The sequence below is a fragment of the Sorex araneus genome, chromosome 3 (assembly GCF_027595985.1).
Source record: "Sorex araneus isolate mSorAra2 chromosome 3, mSorAra2.pri, whole genome shotgun sequence".
Lineage (NCBI taxonomy): Eukaryota > Metazoa > Chordata > Mammalia > Eulipotyphla > Soricidae > Sorex > Sorex araneus.
The window spans coordinates 93,001,070-93,021,280 of record NC_073304.1 but is presented as its reverse complement, the minus strand read 5'-3'; the positions used below and the strand labels follow the sequence as shown (position 1 = coordinate 93,021,280).

Below are 20,211 nucleotides of genomic sequence, written 5' to 3'. Positions count from 1 at the left end.
CCAGCATCTCATATGGTCCCCTGAGCACAGCCAGGGTAATTCCTGAGTGCATGAGCCAGGAGTAACCCCTGAGCATTGCTGGGTGTGATGCAATAATAATAAAAACAATAATAATAAAGGGCTGGAGCGAGAAGGTTGACCTGGGTTCGATTCCTCCGTACCTCTCAGAGAGCCCGGCAAACTACGAGTATCCCACCTGCACAGCAGAACCTGGAAAGCTACCCATGGTGTATTTGATATGCCAAAAACAGTAACAAGTCTCACACTGGAGACGTTATTGGTGCCGCTTGAGCAATGGGATGACAGTGACAGTGAATAATAATGAAAAATCACTCATCCAACCCTGAGCCACCCTCCAGTGCTGCTCCCGGTTTTTCCCTCTCTCAGGTCAAACCCGGGAGGTTACTTCCCCCACACCTGCACCTAGGGCAGCTCCTTGGGAGACCCTGAGCCACCCCACCTCCCCAGCACCATCCCATCCGGCCCTGAGTCACCCTCCAGCACCGCTCCAGGTTGCCTCCCTCTCCCAGGTTTCTACCCCCCACACACCTGGCACCCCACTCACATCGCCACAGTGGGCAAGGCCCCCTGCAGAAGTGGGCGTGGCCTGTTTGGGGGCTGCAGTTATTTTCCCCTTTCCTGGCACTCAGAAATCACATCTTCATTTCCATCACCTAATTCTATGGAGATTATCCTGGCCATCTCAAACACATTATGACAGTAATCCTAGCGTATTTCAAATGCACCATAATAGCGGCATCACTAGAAGCTCTACAAGTCCAATATAAAAAAACACATCCTCCAAAGTTTCACTAGAGACCTCACCTAAGCTGCTGAGAAGCACCTGAGAGGAAGAGGGGAATACTGATAGTGAACTGGAAGGTTCCACCACACCACACAAAAACATGAAGAAACAATGAAAATCCCCACCACAAGAAGGTGATGAAAAGGGTCCAGGCGCCTCAACAAGCATTACCCATAAATATGATATCTCCGACAAAAATTCAAAGATGAAATATTGAAGACGTTCAATGAACTCAAAGAAATGGCTCAACAGACATCCAGGAAATTAAAGGAGGACATCAAAGAAATAATGAATGGACAGCAGAGAAAATACAGGAAGAAATGAGAGCAGAAATTAAAAAACTACAAAATGAAGTGTCAAAAATTAAGGATTCTGTAGATGAAATTAAAAACTCAGTGAGTGCCCTCAATAGTAGAATGGCCACAGCTGAAGACAGAAATCAGTGAGCAGTGAAGATGAGCTGCAGGAAGCTTACAGGCAACAACAAGCAATGGGAAAAGACCTCAAGATAGCTCTTAGGCAAATCAGAGACCTAGGGGATGATTTCAAGAGGAACAACGTTAGAATCATCGGAGTATGAGAAGGACAGGGAGACAACCCAATGAAAAAGCCACAGTTAAAAATATCATTGCTGAAAAGTTCCCAGAGCTGGAGAAGGCAGGCATTCAGATCCAAGGAGCCTGAAGAGTGCCAGCTAAAAGAGACCCTAGTAAAAAGACTCCCAGACATATCATAGTCAGAATGATGGATGCCACAGAGAGAGACATAACATTGCAAGCAGCAAGGTTAAAGAAGGAAGTCACATACAAAGGAGCACCCCTTAGATTTACAGCAGACCTATCAGAGGAAACCCTCCAAGTCTGAAGACAATGGGGGGATATAGTGAAAAAACTCAATGAAATAAATGCCTCACCACAAATTCTTTATCCGGCTAAATTTTCACTCAAACTTGAAGGAACAATACACTATTTCATGGATAAACAACAGGTCATGAACTTCATAGACTCAAAACCAAACTTAAAAGAAGGACAAAAGGGGCTACTGTATGACAAGAAAAAACCCAACAAGCACAACAAACCCCGACAGAAAGATGGCACAAAACCCATGACAATAGTCTCCCCTAATGTCAATGGCCTAAATGCACTAACGAAGAGACACAGAGTGATAAAATGGATTAGGAAACCAAACCCAACATTCTGCTGCTTACAAGAAACACATATGAACAGTCAGAGCAAATACAGACTCAAAGTCAAAGGATGGAAAACAATCCTGCAAGCAAACAACTCCCTCCAAAAAGCTGGGGTGGCCATATTAGTATCCGACAACATAGATTTCAGGTTGAAAAAGATTAGAAGGGACACCAAAGGCCAACTTTTACTAGTCAAGGGATATGTACAGCAGGAAGAAATCACACTCCTAAACGTGTATGCACCCAATGAGGGACGAGCGAAATACTTAAAACAACTGCTAACAGATTTTAACAAGGACATTGCTAACAACACAATAGTAGTTGGAGACTTCAACACTGCTCTATCACCTCTAGATAGATCTACAAGATTAAAGCTCAGCAAGGAAACACTGGCTTTGAAGGAAGAGACAGAAGAGAGAGTGCTAATAGATCTATACAGAACTTTGCATCCCAAAACGAAAGAATACACATTTTTTTTCCCCAGTGAACATGGAACATTTTCCAAAAAAAACCATGTGCTGAGTCACAAAACATACCTCAATAGAATCAGGAAGATAGAAATTGTACCAACTACCTTTGCAGACACGATGCACTGAAGATAGAAGTCAACCATGCACACTGTTCATGGGAATGCTGATTGGCTCAGCGCTTTTGGAAAATAATATGGATACTTAAAAAAAAATAGAAATTGAGTTCCCATTTGACCCAGAAATATCACTTCTGGGAATATATGCCGGAGATGCAAAATAGAATAGTAGAAATGATATCTGCAATTACATGTTCATTGCAGCACTGTTTACAATAGAGAGAATCTGGAAAAAACCTGAGTACCCCAGAACAGATAACTAGTTAAAGAAACTTTGGTACATCTACACAATGAAATACTATGTAGCTGTTAGAAAAGATGAAGTCATGAAATTTACATATAGGTGGAGCAACACGGAAAGTGTCATGTTAATTCAAATGAGTTAAAGAGAGGGGACAGACATAGAAAGATTGCACTCATTTGTGGATTGTAAAGTAACAGAATGGAAGAATAACACCCGAGAACAGCAGAGATAAGGACCAGAAGGATTACTCCACAGCTTAGAAGCCGGCCTCTCATGCTGGGGGGAAAGGCAGCTCAGATAGAGAATGGATCACAAAGTAAAGGGTGCTAGGAGGGCCTGCTCAAGATGGGAGAGGTGGGCTAAAAGTAGATTATGAACTGAACATGATGGCCACTAAATACCTCTACTACAAACCACAACACCCCAAAGAAGAGAGAGAACAAAAGGGAATGCCCTGCCACTGAGGCAGGGTGGGGTGGGGGTTGGGGGAAGGGATGCAGGGAGCTTTGTATCACTTGTATCACTTGTCGTCCCATTGATCTTCTATTTGCTCAAACGGGTGCCAATAACGTCGCCATTTGTCCCCGTCGCATGCTAGTGCAGCCCAATGATATCTGCTTGCTCCAGGAACAGGAAGAGCCTCAAATTGTTCATTCAGGGATTTGACGAAGAAATCTGACCATCTAGTTGGTGGGCAGCCACGAGGTCTTCTGACGTCCCGTGGAATCCAGTTGGTAACAGCTCTAGTCCAGCAGTCGTCTCTGAATCACATTACATGACCGGCCCATCTCATTTTTGGCAAATGAGACAGCGACCCTGATTCTTGACTGTCAATGGAGGTCAGAACTCTGGATTCCTTCTCTTACTTGAGTGAGATGTGATACTCCTAGCATAGCTCTTTCGATTCCTCTTTGGGATACACGAATAGTGTTCTCATCCTGTTTGCATAGGGCCCAGGTCTCTGAGGTGTATGTTAGTGCAGGAAGAACGGTGGAATCCAAAAAATGTGCCCAGAGTCGGAGATTCTTCGTCCTCTTAACCGCTTCTTTGATGCTCTTGAAGGCATTCCATGCTGCTCTCTTCCTCCTGGGCAGTTCTGGTGCCAAGTCGTTCCTCATGTTGATTTCTCGACCCAGGTACACATAGCTGCTGCATTCGGAGATGTTAGTTCCATTGAGAGCAAATGGAGCTTCAGGGACTAGTTTATTTTTCATGAACATCGTCTTGTTGGGATTCAGCTGCAATCCGACCTTTCCACACTTGTGGTCGAAGTCAGCCAGCATTTGTGCCACTTGGCTAATGTTTGGTGTTTTGAGAATGATGTCATCAGCGAAGCGGAGGTGGTGTGATTGCCGACTGTCTATCTTCACTCCCATTCCTTCCCATTCCAGTCGTCGCATGATGTTCTTGAGGGCGGCACTGAAGAGTTTCAGTGAAATGGTATCACCCTGCCGCACCCCTCTCTTTACATCAATGATCACTTCCTTGTAGAATGGTGAGATCCTGGTGGTGAATTCACAATACAGCTCTCGGAGGATTTTGATATCCTGAGTTTGAACAACCTCTTTGGCTCGGGCTTCGATGACCACTTCAGTCTCGACAGAATCGAAGGTCTTCTTTAAGTCGATGAATGTTAGACAGAGCAGCATCTTGAACTCTCTCGAAACTTCAGTGAGTTTGGTCACTGTCACATGGTTGTCCTTCGTCTAGTGTTCTGCCTATTCTACTCAGGATGATACGAGTGAACAACTTGTAGACGATAGACATCAGGCAGATTGGGTGATAGTTGCTGATGTCGTCGATGTCTCCCTTCTTGTACAACAGAACGGTCCTACTGGTTTTCCATTGAGAGGGAAGCTTGCATTCAGACAGGTAGTGTGTAAAGAGCCGAGCCAGTGTATTGATGAGTACTGGCGGCAGATTCTTCAGGTGTTCGGGTCTGACCTTGTCCGGACCAGGTGCTGTATGAGTCTTTACCAATGAAATGGCATGTTGGATTTCAGAAGGGAGGACGTTGGGAACGATATATCCATCCTGCGGAATTTGGTATGTGGGTAGGTGGACATGGCTGTCAAAGATATCTGAGTAGAAGTCATGAATAACCCTCTCCATTGCCTTTCTGGAAGATGTGATAGATCCATCAGGACATTGGAAGGCAGTCATCTTGGTCTTGTAGTTGGCGAAGGACAGGTGTGCCTTGCAAATACTTTTCCCGGCTTCTGCCACATTGGCCAACACTGCTGCTCTTCTCTCTGTGAGGTCTTCCTTTATCGCATCTCTGCACAGCTTTGCGAGCTCGGACATTAGCTCGTGGTTGCCTGAGGCTCACGCCAAACCATGTTGGTGAATGAGCTTGAGAATGTCCAAAGACAGGCGTCTGTTTGTGGCTTTCTCACTCTCGGCATTCTTCGCACAGTCATAGAGGTGCTGAACCAGTCGATAGTATTCCTCATCGATGTTGTCAAGTACGGCATCTTCCCACGTTGCTGCAATAGTGCCAAAGAGCTCCCAGTTGGAGGTCATTCTGGGAATTGCCTTCTTAGTCTTTAATTTTGCAGACCTTTCTCCCCTCTCTGTGAAGTAGAATTTTGCATGGAGACGGAGGTCCGATCCCGTTTGGAATTTTGGGACAACAGTGACATCAGTTAGGCAAAACCTTCGATTGAATATAATGTGGTCAATTTCATTGTGGAACTGTCCACCGGGAGACTCCCATGTCCAGCGTTTAGATTTGGCCTTCTGGAAGTGTGAGTTACCACAGATGGTCTTGGTCAACATGATGAATTCAGACAGCTCTCACCCTGATCGTTCCATTCTAGGTCATGGGTCCCAATGTGGAGTTCTTCAGGTGACCTTCTTGGACCTATCTTGCCAAGATAGGCAGGGACCATCGGTGGTGGAAAATGGGCACTGGTGGAGGGATGGGTACTCGATCATTACATGACTAAAACGCAAGCACGAAAGTTTGTAAGTCTGTAACAGTACCGCTACAGTGATTCACTAATAAAATTTTTTTTTAAATAATAAAAGATCAAAATATTAGGATGTTGGTGCAGGGCGGGGGGTTGGGATGGTTGGGGGGGGGCGGTTCCAGGGTTATTGCAGAGCCTTTTGTTGTTGTCACTGTTGATGTTTGCTTTTTCACATCTATGGTTTAAAAAAAAAAAGCAATTTTTACCCAGTCTTTCCACAAACACCATCCCTTGTGTCTCAATTGCCCGCTGCAATACTTCCAACTTAAAGAAAAAAATTTACCTTCCTGTTCTAAATTAGTGTTGCTATTTGTTTTTTTAATGGCATGGACTTTACCTGTAAATCAGAGTAGTTGAGAATCAAGTCTGGCCTTGACCTGCCTTCATCGCTTCTGCTGGTTGTGTTGTGACATTCTGACTGTTAGTAACTAGTATTTCATCCTAACTATATAAATATCACTGATGAGACAAGTAATGCAGTAATATCATTTCCTCAAATTTTATTCTTATCCTCCCCAAGTTAATAATTACCTTACTTTCAGGAGGAAACTTGGGGACACTGGTGGAGGGAGGGTCACACTGGAGGTGCAATTGGTGTTGGAACACTGTATGCCTAAAACAGCTCTATGATGAACAGCTTTGTAAATCATGGTACCTTGATAAAAGTAAATTTTTTTAAAATCAAAAAAGTAGGTATTACCCCATATCGTTTTATTCAGTACAATGTTGTACTCTTCCCTTTAGCAATGTTATATTTCTTCATATTTTAAAATGCAGCTACTTTGTTTTTTTCTGTCTTTTTGTTTTTATTGACAATGGGTAGGGCGTTTGCCTTGTATACAGTTGACCCGAGTTCATACTCTCTCAGAGAGCCCAACAAGCTATGGAGAATATCTCGCCCACACGGCTGAGTCTGGCAAACTCCCCGTGGCATATTCGATATGCCAAAAACAGTATCAACAAGTCTCACAATGAAGATGTTAAAGGGTATACGCTCAAGCAAATCGATGAACAACGGCATGACAGTCCTACAGTGCTTCTATTGGTAGTAATTTTTTTTTTTGCTTTTTTGGGTCACACCTAGCGATGCTCAGGGGTTACTCCTGGCTTTGCACTCAGGAATTACTCCTGGCGTGCTTGGGGGACCATATGGGATGCCGGGGATTGAACCCGGGTCGGCCGCGTGCAAGGCAAACGCCCTACCCGCTGTGCTATCACTCCGGCCCCGGTAGTAATATTTTTAATTCCCTTGTTGCTTTTGCTCAGATGCTCCATCAAATCTGTCACATCGGATGAAACACCAAAGCACATCAGATCTCTTATGTCTTCCTTTCCCTCAAACTACACTTCACTTTTCTTGCTCCAACCCCTGCAAGTGACCCTCTAGTCCTGCTGAAAAGCTATCAAAGGACTTACCTTTGTCCTTTTGGGGAAAGGTGGGTGAAGAATGCTGCCCAGCAGTGTTCTAGTGGACCCTGGGGAGGTGTCAGGGGCCACAAGAAGACCCCTGCATGCCAGGCATACACTCCAGCTCTCTGAGCTATCTCTTGACTCCTGTTCTTCTTTTGTATTAAATCTGGTTTTATGGACCTCGTGTATTCATCTTTTTCACTTTCTCATTTTTCTATGGCACTTTCTGTAGTAATTCTCTAATAAAATTAATATCACTGTCACTGTCATTCTGTTGCTCATTGATTGCTTGAGTGGGCCCCAGTAATGTCTCCATTCATCCCTGTCACGTGCTAGTATAGCCCAATGGCGTCTGTTTGCTCCAGGAACATGAAGAGCACGTTATTGTTACTGTTTCTGGCATATCGAATACGTCATGGGTAGCTTGCCAGGCTCTCTGAGAGGTATGAAAAATGAGTAGGGAATGTCTTATGATGTGTCGTGCAACTGCGAAAGTGACCACACAGTCCAGGAATATGTTCACTTGTATGTGAAGCTCGGCCTGAGTGTGTGAGAAGTGGCCTGGAGCATGGCGGCGGTTTGGTTGCGGAGGTCAGCTGCTGGGGCTGGGTCCCTTAGGGCGGGGAGGTCTCTCAACTACCCCCCTTTGAGGTACCTCAAGTGAAAACAGCCTGGTGCAGAGTCCAGTGGCATGGTTATAGAAGCCTCATTTTATGCTCATGAAATTCACATAAATCTTTGAGTTTTTGCACGCCCTGAAATTTAATCATTGTAATGATACCCTTTACCCAGACCCAGATAAAAAAGAATGTTATTTGTGAAGCATTCTTACCAGCAGTGAGCTCTGCCTTATATCTTTGGATATTTACTGTATCACTGTCATTGTGTAATCATTGCATGTATATGTATTTTATCATTTACAGCTAGAGTCATAAACTTTTACAATCATCCAAACATGTGTGTCAGTATTTTACACAAAAAGTGTCTGCTCAGCTCATAACACCTAGCACCAAAAACGTATTCTGCAATATCTTCTTTTGTCAAAGTAGATACAAAAAGTATTTATAATTGTCATTTTTTATCTGAGGTTCTTTTAGATCAAAAAGAGAAAAAAACATAACTCGAGGGAAACAGACTTTTTAAGTCTGTGGGCATTTAACTTACTGTCTTTTAAACATAAGGACATTCCTCCCAATGACTGAAATATAACCTGATGTGATAATGCACCTTAGATTTCAGATAGCCATATTCAAGAACTGAACAAATTCCAGCTATGGCTTATCTCATGCCATTTCCTTATCAGAATATAATTATCCTTGCAGTGATGATGATTGGAGTTCAATTACATAAAGTCTACAGCCAACTTGATTTTATGGATCTCATATCTTCCTCGTTTTCACTTTCTCATTTTTCTATGGCACTTTCTAGAGTTAAGATTGCAGGCGAGTATTTCACTGGAAAACTTGTGCCTTCTACTATTTCTACCTGTGCTATCTGCATTTTCACAAAGACTTGCATGGTGGTTAGATGCAAAATATATTGTCAGGGCTCTGTATCTATTAAATATTTCATCACAACATCCCGAGGAAACAAGAGGTTATATGTGCAGCCAGAGCAGAGAGGTTAAGTCATTTATTCAAGATTTCAAAGCTCACAGCTGGAAGGAGATGAGCCAGGATTCTTCTTCAGGTCTTCTAGCTTCGGAGTTTGCACTTAGCCACTGTGCTCTGCTCTGTAGGTGGTGAGGTGACTGTGGGGACTGTAGTCCCTCTTCCTTACATAGACCCTGCTGTGAGCTGAGCTTCCCAGGGCCGGGAAGGATATTTGAGTAAATTAACCAAACACTCTTCTTCTCACCATTGGTCATGACCTCCTTGCTGAAGCACACCACACCCTGCTGCTTTTCTCACCTCACAGGCTGGCTCTCTGTTTCCTCTCTAGTGACTTCTCTGCCCAACATCTTCTTGCTCAAGATAAGAAGCTGGGGACTCTTGTTTCTTTTCCCTCTCTCAGATCTTCCCTGACCTAGAAATAGTTTATTCTGAGGAGTCACTTCCCAAGGCTTTGCCTTATTTGGCTTTTCTCCATGGCATGGATTGTTAAATGGAATTACATATTTCTTTCTTTCACAACCTACAAAGCTCTGTGATGAATTTAAATAGGAGTTGGGGTTTTCCCAGATGTTCTTAGATGCCTCCTATGCTTTCATAAGTTTCTTTGAAATTTTAGCTGGCTTTTTATTTTGCCTTTTAAAATGAATGATTTCACTTTTCCATCTACTAATTTAGAAGTTTTATTCATTGGTTGTTTTGGGTAAACTAAAATATGTAAGCTTACTTTACCAGTGTCTAAAAAAATCTAATATGAGAACTTATAGGATAATAGGAGAACTTATAGGCATTTTAACTATTAACTCTTTGGATATCATAATTCTCTGGTATTTGAAAAAATAGAACCTATATTTCAATCTCATTATGCAATTTTTCTTTTTTATTTCTCATTATGCATTATCATTAGTATTTTGTTTATTTGTTTTTGATTTGGGGGCTATACCCACATGTGCTCAGGGCTTAATCCTGACTCTGCACTCAGGAATCATTCCTGGTGGGATTGGGGGACCATATGGGATGCCAGGGATCGCACTTGGGTTGGTCACGTGCAGGGCAAACACTAACCACTGTACTATCTCTCCAGCTCCTATTGTTGGTACTTTTTAGTCATATAAGAAAAATATTTACGCAAACTTTTACTATCTTTTTTTTTCTCTTTGTGTCAGTCAGCCCTCCCTCCATGGGAATCTCTGTCCCTTTAACATAGACATTCTATGGGAAAAGTGTTTCAGTTAATGAACTTTTTTTACATTTTTACTCATAGAGAATGAACTATTTGACAACTATTCAGGAACTAAAGAAATAAGATCATTAGTGAAAAATTATCCTAATTACCCATACCTGCACAATGCTGTATCTGAATTCACAACATTCCAATATGGGCCAAAATGCTCCTTTTATCTGCCACTATTCTCCTTTATTAGAAAAGTTTGTAAGCCAAGAAAGGACAGAAACCATAACTTTGGGTTTTAGTGCCAAAATTTAGAAGTGCCTTTTGTTTCAAGCCCAGAGTCTTTTTTTTTTTTTTTAGGGAAAAAGCACCTGCAAAAGTCTGAGAATGAGTGAGAAGAATGCATATCTTATAAAAGGGCAATTGAAATAAGGGAGATGGAAAATAGTTTGTAGGTAAATCAGTTTCAAGTAAAAAGTAAAGATATATGTTGACGTCTTGAAAGTTTATTCTTTTTGAATCATTTGGTCTAGGGGCCGGAAATTTCAGGAGTGAAGGCATTTTTCTTGCATGTGGCCAATCCCTGATCAATCCTGGCACTGCTCAAACTCCCTCTTTCCCTCAAGTAAAATAAAATAAAATTTTTTTAAAAATTTTTCTAGATTTTAATCAAATCTAGAAAAACATAAGAATGTCTTCTGGAATGTCTTATCTCTCTCAGAAGTGTATGCATAAATTTGTGTGCGTGAATCTTTATGTATGTATGTATATATGGAACAATTTCAAACCACTAAACTTATATGTATACACTGTGAGACCCACAAAATGTTCCCAACAATCTCTTAGGAGAAACACAGAATAGATGGAGAGATAGGTAGGTAGATACATAGATGGAGAGAGAGAGAGAGAGAGAAAGAGAGATATATAGACAGATGATAGATAGATAGATAGATAGATAGATAGATAGATAGATAGATAGATAGATAGATAGATAGATAGATAGATAGAGATCTGTAGGATAGATACAGCCTTTTGATTTTATAACTGCTGTTCATGGTTCTTGAGTATATAAGTAGCTCAGTAGAATTGACTCTAAGATCAGTGGAAGTTAAACAAAAAGCTGGCTCTTAGTCAACAAAAGAAGCATTTATTGACACAAAGCTATCTTGATCTAAAATAATTACTGTAGCATTATCCTACAAAGGCTCAAAGGGACTATGGGGTATTGCTCAGCATTAGAACACTTAGGTTGTATGTCTGAAGCTCTGGGTTCAATCCCTGGCACCACAGAGGTTTAAGGGATCAGAATCATTAACATAGAAAGTCAGTTAACATAGAAATTCAGAACTACATTTCTCACTAATTCACTGAACACCCAGTCTTTCTCTCAGCTAATATAATCAACACAAAAAGCTGGCTCTAAATTATGGCAGTGGATGTAGGAGTACCAGGAGATGAAATTTCTATAATTAAAACGCAGAGGACTATTGTTATTTTATTTCAAAGCCTCAGTGAGTCAGGGAGTAAAATAAAGCAGATGACTTAAGAATCAGGGTACTTGTGAGAATCAACCAGAAAGTTGAGTCCAGTCCACATGTCCAAACACCACAATAACCTGACAACTCACTCCCCAGAGTGACTCTGGAGCAACCCTACCCCCACCTCCGCACCCCTGAACCTGGCTACAACCTCCAGGTAATGGCCACTGTGTTAGGGATTTGTTTCTAGAGAATCTGCTCAGTAAGACTCTTGGAAAGAATTCCTTCATATTAACCAATGTTACGGCATTTTCAAGACCACTGTAGACAACTTTGATAGAGGCTTCATTACCTTAAATAGAGAGACAGGAGGACTTTTGCTATAACAATCAATTCATGGTATAATTTTCTTTAGAATAATTGCATACTAACTTTCAGAATATCTGGCTGTTTCTTGGTTAAACCAAGATCATTAAAGAAGAGACCATTAAAACAAAACAAAGACACTCCATCAGCACTTAACTAGGACTAAAGACTGAAACTTACAATAGAATGTGAAGAAAAATTTTGAATAAGAAACTTAATGCTGAGGCTGGAGAGATAGTACAGTGGGTAAGATGCTTGCCTGTCAAGCAGGCAGACCCCGGTTTGATCCCCAGCATTCCTTATGGTTCCCCCTGAGCACTTCCAGGAGTAATTTCTGAGTGCAGAGCCAGGAGTAACTCCTGAGCATTGCTGGGTGTGGACCAAAACCACAAAATCAATTAATTAATAAAAAAAGAAACTCGATGAAGTTGATCATTTTGATTGCAAGACTATCCAAATGGGGAAAGGTTGGAAGAAAGTGGTTATGTGAACAGTTATTCAAGAATTAAGTTGAGCTAGAGAGATGGTACCATGCTTGCCTTACGCAAGGCAGACCTGGGTTTGACAGTGGCATCTCATATGGTTCCCAGAGCTTGCCAGGAGAAATTCCTGAGTGCAGAGCCAAGGGTAAGTCCTGAGCACCACCAGGTGTGGCCCCAAAACAAATACAAATAAAAAAAGAACAGAGACAGCTTTTAGATTTCTGTTTTGTCTCCTGGCTCATAAAATCTCTTTCAAAACATGTCTTCTACTTTCATATTTGAGGAACCCCTGATTGGCATGGAAAATTAGTCACATAAAGAAAGGCTATCCTTATACTAACTTGTCCCTAATTCAGTGTTTAATTGTCTGGTCTCCCTGACCAGAGTTGCAGAATTCCTTTCACTCAAGCACCAACGTTTTGTTTTCTTTTGGTTTGAAGCTACACCTAGAAGTGCTCAGGGCTCACTCCTGACTCTGTGGTCAGGGATCACCCCTGGTGGGACTTGGAGTGCCACACGTGGGGATAGGACTGGTGTTGGCTATGTACAAGGCAAGAACTTACCCTTGTATTCAGGGCAACATACCAACTGTTTTTTATCAGATCAAGATAACTCGAAAACTTCTAAACCATCCAGAATATTCTTACTGTCCAACATAACCTCCTGGAAATATATGTAGGTCAGTACCCTCAAAGATATCTTTTTAAGTCATATTTGTAAGCAATCAAAAGGACTTATTTCTTAGATAGGTTGATAGTTCATCAAATCAATTTGGTGCAGCTATTCCATCATAGAGCCCGTTGGGAATGATGAATAAGGAGAGGCTGCTAAAATCTCAGGGCTGGGAGGAATGGAGACATTACTGGTGCCCGCTCGAATAAATTGACAAACAATGAGATAATATAGTGATATAGTGATTCCATGAAAGAGATTTGCTTTCTTTCACTCCTCTTCCCACAGATGGATTCATCACAGCCAGATTCGTTCTCTAGAAGGATAAATGGATCCAGGAAAAAGCATATGGAGAGTGATGGTAGAAACAGAAGATAGAGCATTGGGCCACACTGTCATTACTTTATGAGTAGTGACCTTGTTTTCCACAGGGGAATTAACTTGGATGCAGCCAAAAGTAGTGGAAATCATTCTGAATAGGGTGTGAACACGAGTGTCTTTCTATACCATTGCAGGTGGCTCCAGAAGAAAGGGTGCCTAAAGGGAGACATGAGCTCTGACAACTTTGATCTCTTTATTTGATCTTTTCAATCTTGTTTGTTGCACCTGATTTCCTTCATGACAATGAACAACTGTTTTATAATTTTTTTTGTTGGTAGCTCATAATTTTCCCCAAATTATAAAACAACAACAACAACCAGGATTAAAAAAGGGTTATGCTTTTCATCTAAGCCCCTGTAAACAATCCCAATAATTACTATAACTCAAACTGCTGCTGAAACCCTCCATATTTTAATGTGCATACTGTCACTCTTAGCTACTAAATCTTTGCACACATCCTGGGAACTTAATCCTGCATTAAGAAATAGGAAAACTGATTAAAATAAAGTTGAGCCGAGTCCATGATTTTTATATTCATAAGATTCAAAACTCTATGAGGAAATGTGCAATTCAAATTGAATTATCTTGTAGAGTAATAACAAAAAAGTGGGGGAGGGTTGAAACAATGGTAAAATATGGGAATCCTCTCAGGGAGATGTAGGAATTAGACTTGCTGTGGTTTTGCTTGATTATAGTTTAATATTCTGCCCCTCTGAAACAACCTTAACTTACCAAGCAGCACAAACTCAATTTTCTGCAGCCTAGAGTGGATATTATCTAGTTTTCATGTGGCAACATTTCCTCGAATTTCATACATTTACCAGGAGGTGTTTTACTGAATACGATTGGTTCACATAAGAATTTTAATCACTGTCTTTCTTGATTGCCTTTAGACAAAGAGTGGTTGTAAATATTTACAGGAAAGTTCAGGAAGGTGAAAGGCCATTGTTTCTGTGCCTAGAGGCATGTGGTAGATAAAATTGAATATTGAGAAAATAATGTAGAAATTTAAGTCTTAATATTTTACTTTAATTCATTGAGCTAATTGGACCATGTCCCCAGACATATTTTTCTTTTCTCCTTATAGACCTTCCATACACTGTTCTCTGCCCCAGGAGCTGGCTTGTATGACCTCACCTTAGAGCTTCTACTGTGGTTTGCCCCATGAGAGTTCTAGCAGGTGTAGGGGTGGGGTGGAGTGGGATGGGGGGGAGGGTAAGGCGAGGCTCCCCATTGACTGGCTGCGTGCTTTCACTGAAGACCATTGTACTTGTCAAGGTATTCTTTCTTCTGAGCTCTGAAAATCAGTTTCTCCTGGAGACCAGGGAAAGGAGAAACATTACCTTGTTAGAAGCGTTAGGGGTTTACACACTCTTCTCTTACTTTGCTTATTTATATTATAGCACTGTAGCACTGTCATCCCATTGTTCATCGATTTGCTCTAGCGGGCACCACTAACGTCTCCATTGTGAGACTTGTTGTTACTGTTTTTGGCATATTGAATACACCACGGGTAGCTTACCAGGCTCTGCCATGCGGGTGGAATACTCTTGGTAGCTTGCTGGGCTCTCTGAGAGGGACGGAGGAATCAAACCTGGGTTGGCTGCGAGCAAGGCAAACGCCCTACCCACTGTGCTATCACTCCAGTCCTATATCTATATTATGATATATTACATTATATTGTATTTGGGGACACACCCAGCGGTGCTCAGGGATTACTTCTGACTGTGCTCAGCAATCACTACTTGTGGGGCTCAGGGGGATATACAAAGTGTCAGGGATTGAATCCAGATCAGCTGTGTGCAAGGCTGGCACCCTACCCACTATACTAACTCGTTAGCCTCTGCTTTCCCATATTTTTACCATTCTTAAATTGTGTAATCCTTCTTAAATTATGCAAATATGACTCTGCAGTCTGATTCTTATGGCAACCCTTACTGTGACGGAACCTGGTGCAACCAATTCAAATTTCTAATATATATATATAAATTATTTTTATAGTTTGGGTTCACCATCATCTCTTAACTGCACTAATTGCTATCTCCCTATTTCTGTTCTTTGTGCCTCAAAATCTTCCAGAGATTTCCCCTAACAAGTATAGCACTGCACTGTAACACTGTTGTCCTGTTGTTCATCTATTTGCTCAAGTGGGCACCAGTAACGTCCCCATTGTGAGACTTGTTACTGTTTTTGGCATATCAAATAAGCCACGGGTAGCTTGCCAGCCTCTGCCGTGCAGGCGGGATACTCTAGGTAGCTTACTGGGCTCTCTGAGAGGGACAGAGGAATTGGACCTGGGTCGGCCGCATGCAAGACAAAAACCCTACCTGCTCTGCTATCAAATTAATTAACTTATTATTCTGGATGCTGACTATCCACGGGGCCTCAGGAATTTCTAGAGGAGAACTTGCTTGTTCATTCTCCCACTCCCACACATACCCACATTTCCCCCTCCCCACCTAGAGCCCAATTACTCAGTCTGAGGTCGTCCCTCCTGACACTATTCAACATCATGGGGCCAAGAACACTCTCTTTTTGCCTCTGTCTCTTATACAGGCCTTTGGTCTTCTTTCTATAGCTAAGTGTCCTATTGCTTCCTTCTTACAGTGATATTTGTGATTATACTTAGGGTCTACCCAGACAATCCAAGACTATTGTTCCAGCTTGAGATCCTTAATCACAGCAGCCAAAATCCTTTATCTGTTTAATACACCCTTAATCATAGTAGCCAAAGTCCTTTTTCCATAGATCCTAGAATTAGGAACTATTGCTCAGTCACTTATAGTCTGTTTTAGCAGTGAGAGCGATCTCAGCCTTTGCTGGGAGGAATAAATAAAAGACAGGCAGAATACTTTTTAAATTTAAGGTTTTTGGAAAACAGGCTGAAACGAGATCAAATCGCTTAAAGACACACACAGAATTCTCAAGTCAGCTAATTATTCATGAGATAACAAATTTAGAGGGTCTGTGTCTGATTTTTTCCACAGAATTAGGCCAATGGGAATGATCTGAATTTGGTGTGTATCACAGAAGACAAAGGAAGCTTCTTCTACCTTCTGTCCTGGGTGTCTTGAGAAGGAATGAACCAAAGGTTTTAATCCAAGTCCTTCAGAGAATGTGAATCATGATAATTACATCACAAAAAGGAGAAAAGATTGGGGTGGGGGGAGACTGAACATGTTACTCAGTGGTAGAGCACATGCCTTGCATGTGTGAGGCCCTGAGTTCAATACCCAGCAACTCAAAAACAAAGTTTTGAAAGCACAGGGCTCAGGTTAAAATGTTCATCATTGTCAGCATCTTCTCATTCTTTAATGGTTTTTCAGAAATGCTTTCCTTGACTATCCTAAGTACAGCCCTATTCATTAGTCTAGTCATAGCTTCCTCTTTATTTTCTTCACAGTATTTTTTTAAATGTTGGAAAATTTATGAAGCCTTAAGAAGCATTGAGTATAATTAAACTGTAGTGTAGAGTTAGATGCAATTTAATCATTGGTCAACTCCAAAATAAAAATTATTGAAGTAGGACGATAAAATTTCCTAACACTTGATTTGAATTTATTGCACTAAGTTTCTAAAACAACTCAAAGGAACCAATATTTATGGTAGATGGACCGGTTATGAAAAATCTAGCATCGGGTATATTGGGCATGGAAGAATTAAGAGATTCTGTGGTACTGAACGCTTTAGGCTATTTCCTGTGTGTCAAGACTTATGAAGAGCCAGAGGAATCTATTAAGCACTTTGGGTATGAAACTACTTTCATGGAACTCATCAGCATCATAAAATTTATCTTCATTTCTAGAATAAGAGAGCTCTGAAACCATATTGCAGAGAAGTTGACACGGCCTAGAGAAGTTAAACTATTCCTATGCGGTGAGTACCCACTGCACTAGTACAGTACCCACTGTACCCACTGCAACAGAACTAGGGTTCTGTTGATTTCCCAAGATAGCTAAAACAGGTCTAGCTGATAGGGAAGATGGATGCAGCTCTGACTTGCACAGTTGAGCATGTTCTAAAGGTACGGTCTGGAAAAGCATTGTGCTGACCACAGGTTCCATGGGGCTCGGTTGACATATTGCATCTATAGCATTAATTGTACCTTTAGCAATTTGCAGCAACACAATGCAGTGTGTAATTAACCCTGCCAAGCTATTTGACAAATATTCTGAAACCAGGGACCAGAGAGATAATACAAGGGTTAAGGCATTTGCCTTGCACAATGCTGACCCTGGTTCAATCCCCGGAACTGCATATCCTTCTTCAAACACTATTGGGAATGATTTCTAAGTATAGAGCCAGGAGTAAGCCTGAGCACTGTGGGGTGGTCTCATATCCCTCTTCCAAATATTCTGAAACCAGTAGGATTGGCTGGGATAAGGGTGAGATAGGGCAGATGAAAGGTAAGAAAGAGAAGCCTAGAATGATTCTAATATTTATGAAATGACAAAGCTGCCTTTTACTAAGGTTTAGAAATGTGTCAAAAGAACTGCTTTGGAAAGGAAGACCAAGAGCTCAGTTTTGGATACAAAAAGTCCAACATCTACAAGTAATACCCTTAAAGGTAGAGCTCAATTTATAAATAGATTAATGAGCATTAGGAAACCACAGAACTGCTGATAATACCTCTTCCACGTTCTGTTTGCATTAGCAACTGGAGTTAACATCTTTCAAGGCCTGTTACCGCATACCTCTCAGAACTTCTCACCTTCTCTGGGAATATTTCTGCCATATTGTTAAGAGAAGTACCTCAAGAAAATGAGAAAATTCAGGGAAGTAATTACTTTTGAATAAGAAAAGAGAAATTCGCATGATAACATCTCCTACTCCCAGTCTCCGGTATATCCAAAGAAGCAGATGTACTGGATTCAAAGGATCAGGAACACCACCAGCTTTGGGAAAATTGCTGTGTCAGAAAACAGGCCCATGATGCTCTGGTTTCCATGGATGCTCTAGCAGAATCCACTGCTTGACAGCGGCCAACTTCTTTGTCTAAAATGTCAGTGCACAACTTCAACCTCCAGATAACCTGCTGCTGGGAGATATTCAAAGTGGAGAAAGAAACCAAAGGCTGGATGCCATTGCTGGTCCTCTTCTCTGAATCAATGCTACTCCTGACTTGGATCTTGAACTTCCCCACCCTAGGCTGATGCGATAGCACAGCGGGTAGGGTGTTTGCCTTATATGAGGCTGACATGGGTTCGACTCCTCCGTCCCTCTCCGAGAGCCTGGGCAAGCTACCGAGAGTATTCCACCCACATGGCAGAGCCTGGCAAGCTCCCCGTGGCATATTTGATATGCCAAAAACAGTTAACAAGTCTCACAATGGAGGCGTTACTGGTGCCCTATGCCAAAAACAGTAACAAGTCTCACAATGGAGACGTTACTGGTGCCCGCTCAAGCCAATTGATGAGCAACGGGATGACAGTGCCAGTGACAGTGACAGGCTCCTTGTGGATTCCTCATCCTGCACTCCCCAGCTATAACTGCACTCTTGAGTCTCACAATCCCTGTGCTATTCTTTGCGGCATCTTCCACAGAAATTAACTTTCCAGGGGCCAGAGAGATAGTACAGCAGGTAGTGTGCTTGCCTTGCCAGCAACTGACCAGGGTTCCATCTTTGGCATAAGGGATTTATGGTGCCCTGGGAACCACTAGGAATAATTCCTGAGTGCAGAGCCAGGAGTCACTCCTGAACACTGCTGTGTGGGGCTCCAAAACCAAAACAAAGAAAAAAAAATTAACTTTGCATGTAACAGAAGCTCAGCCATCCTCCCATGTCAACCCTGAGAAGGACTTTTCCGAAGAGTGAACTGGACATGTTCTTGCTTCCTGACCTGGAGGCCATGGAACGAAATGAAACTTTGCTGCCTTTATGCCAGCTACTTACTGAGTGTCGATGTCCTCTGGGCTCAATGGAGCTTGATATCATCTGGGTCTCCTACACTTCAAATCTCATATTGCTATGTTTTTGGTTCTTGCTTTTTAAAATTTATTTGATGTCTTGCTTATTTTTGATGTTATCCCTGCTGTCTTTTATTGCTAGTTACTGCTCACAGACCAAAAAACCATGCACCAGAATTGGGCACAAATACTCAGTCTGAAGTTTTGAACTCTAGAAATGCTGAAGTTTCCCAGATTAAGTTCATTTTTTAATGTTTTCTTCCTGTAAAGTGATCATGATTTTTTTGTGTAGATAGTATGGCATTTGATTACTCTGAGAGTTGGGTTCTGGGGGTGTCTTGGGCGATACATGGGCCATGTCTGGGAGCCAGAGAGAGCCAAGCACTTGGCATATGAACCCCATACCCTTCATCATTTTGGGAGATCTTCCCAGCCTCTCAACTTTATTTTTAACAGAGATATCTTAGCTGCTTATTATAAAATAAGCACAGGTAATATTTTCATTGTCCCATCGTCCTGTCCCATTGTTCATCGAAATGCTCGAGCGGGCACCAGTAACATCTCCATTGTGAGACTTGCTGTTGCTGTTTTTGGCATATCGAATACACCACGGATAGCTTGCCAGGCTCTGCCATGTGGGCGGGATACTCTCGGTAGCTTGCCAGGCTCTCGGTAGCTTGCCAGGCTCTCCAAGGGAGGAACCGAACCCAGGTCAGCCGTGTGCAAGGCAAATGCTCTACCGCTGTGCTATCACTTCCTACACAGGTAATAGTATGTTTCAGTTATATTTTTGAGTGCACTGCAACACTTAAAACCTAAGTTGGTTAGTATGACTCTTACAAACATGTCACTTCAAAAATGAATGAATGAATCAAAAGAGCCCACTGCCTAGCAAGAGACTGAGAGATTATTATACTGTCCACATGTCTGCTGAAGGC

General features: G+C 41.8%; 1 protein-coding gene across 1 annotated transcript; it reads right to left on the bottom strand.

Annotated features, from left to right (window-relative positions):
- Positions 1-3,783: 3,783 nt before the first annotated feature.
- On the bottom strand, positions 3,784-9,073 carry LOC129403476 (uncharacterized; the record flags this gene model as incomplete). The annotated part of the gene is made up of 3 exons (XM_055132112.1): positions 8,862-9,073; positions 7,213-7,372; positions 3,784-4,419 (listed from the first exon to the last, which is right to left on the bottom strand). Coding segments are annotated over exons 1-3 (1,008 nt in total), but the record flags the coding sequence as incomplete, so codon positions are not given.
- Between the last annotated feature and the right edge of the window lie 11,138 nt (positions 9,074-20,211).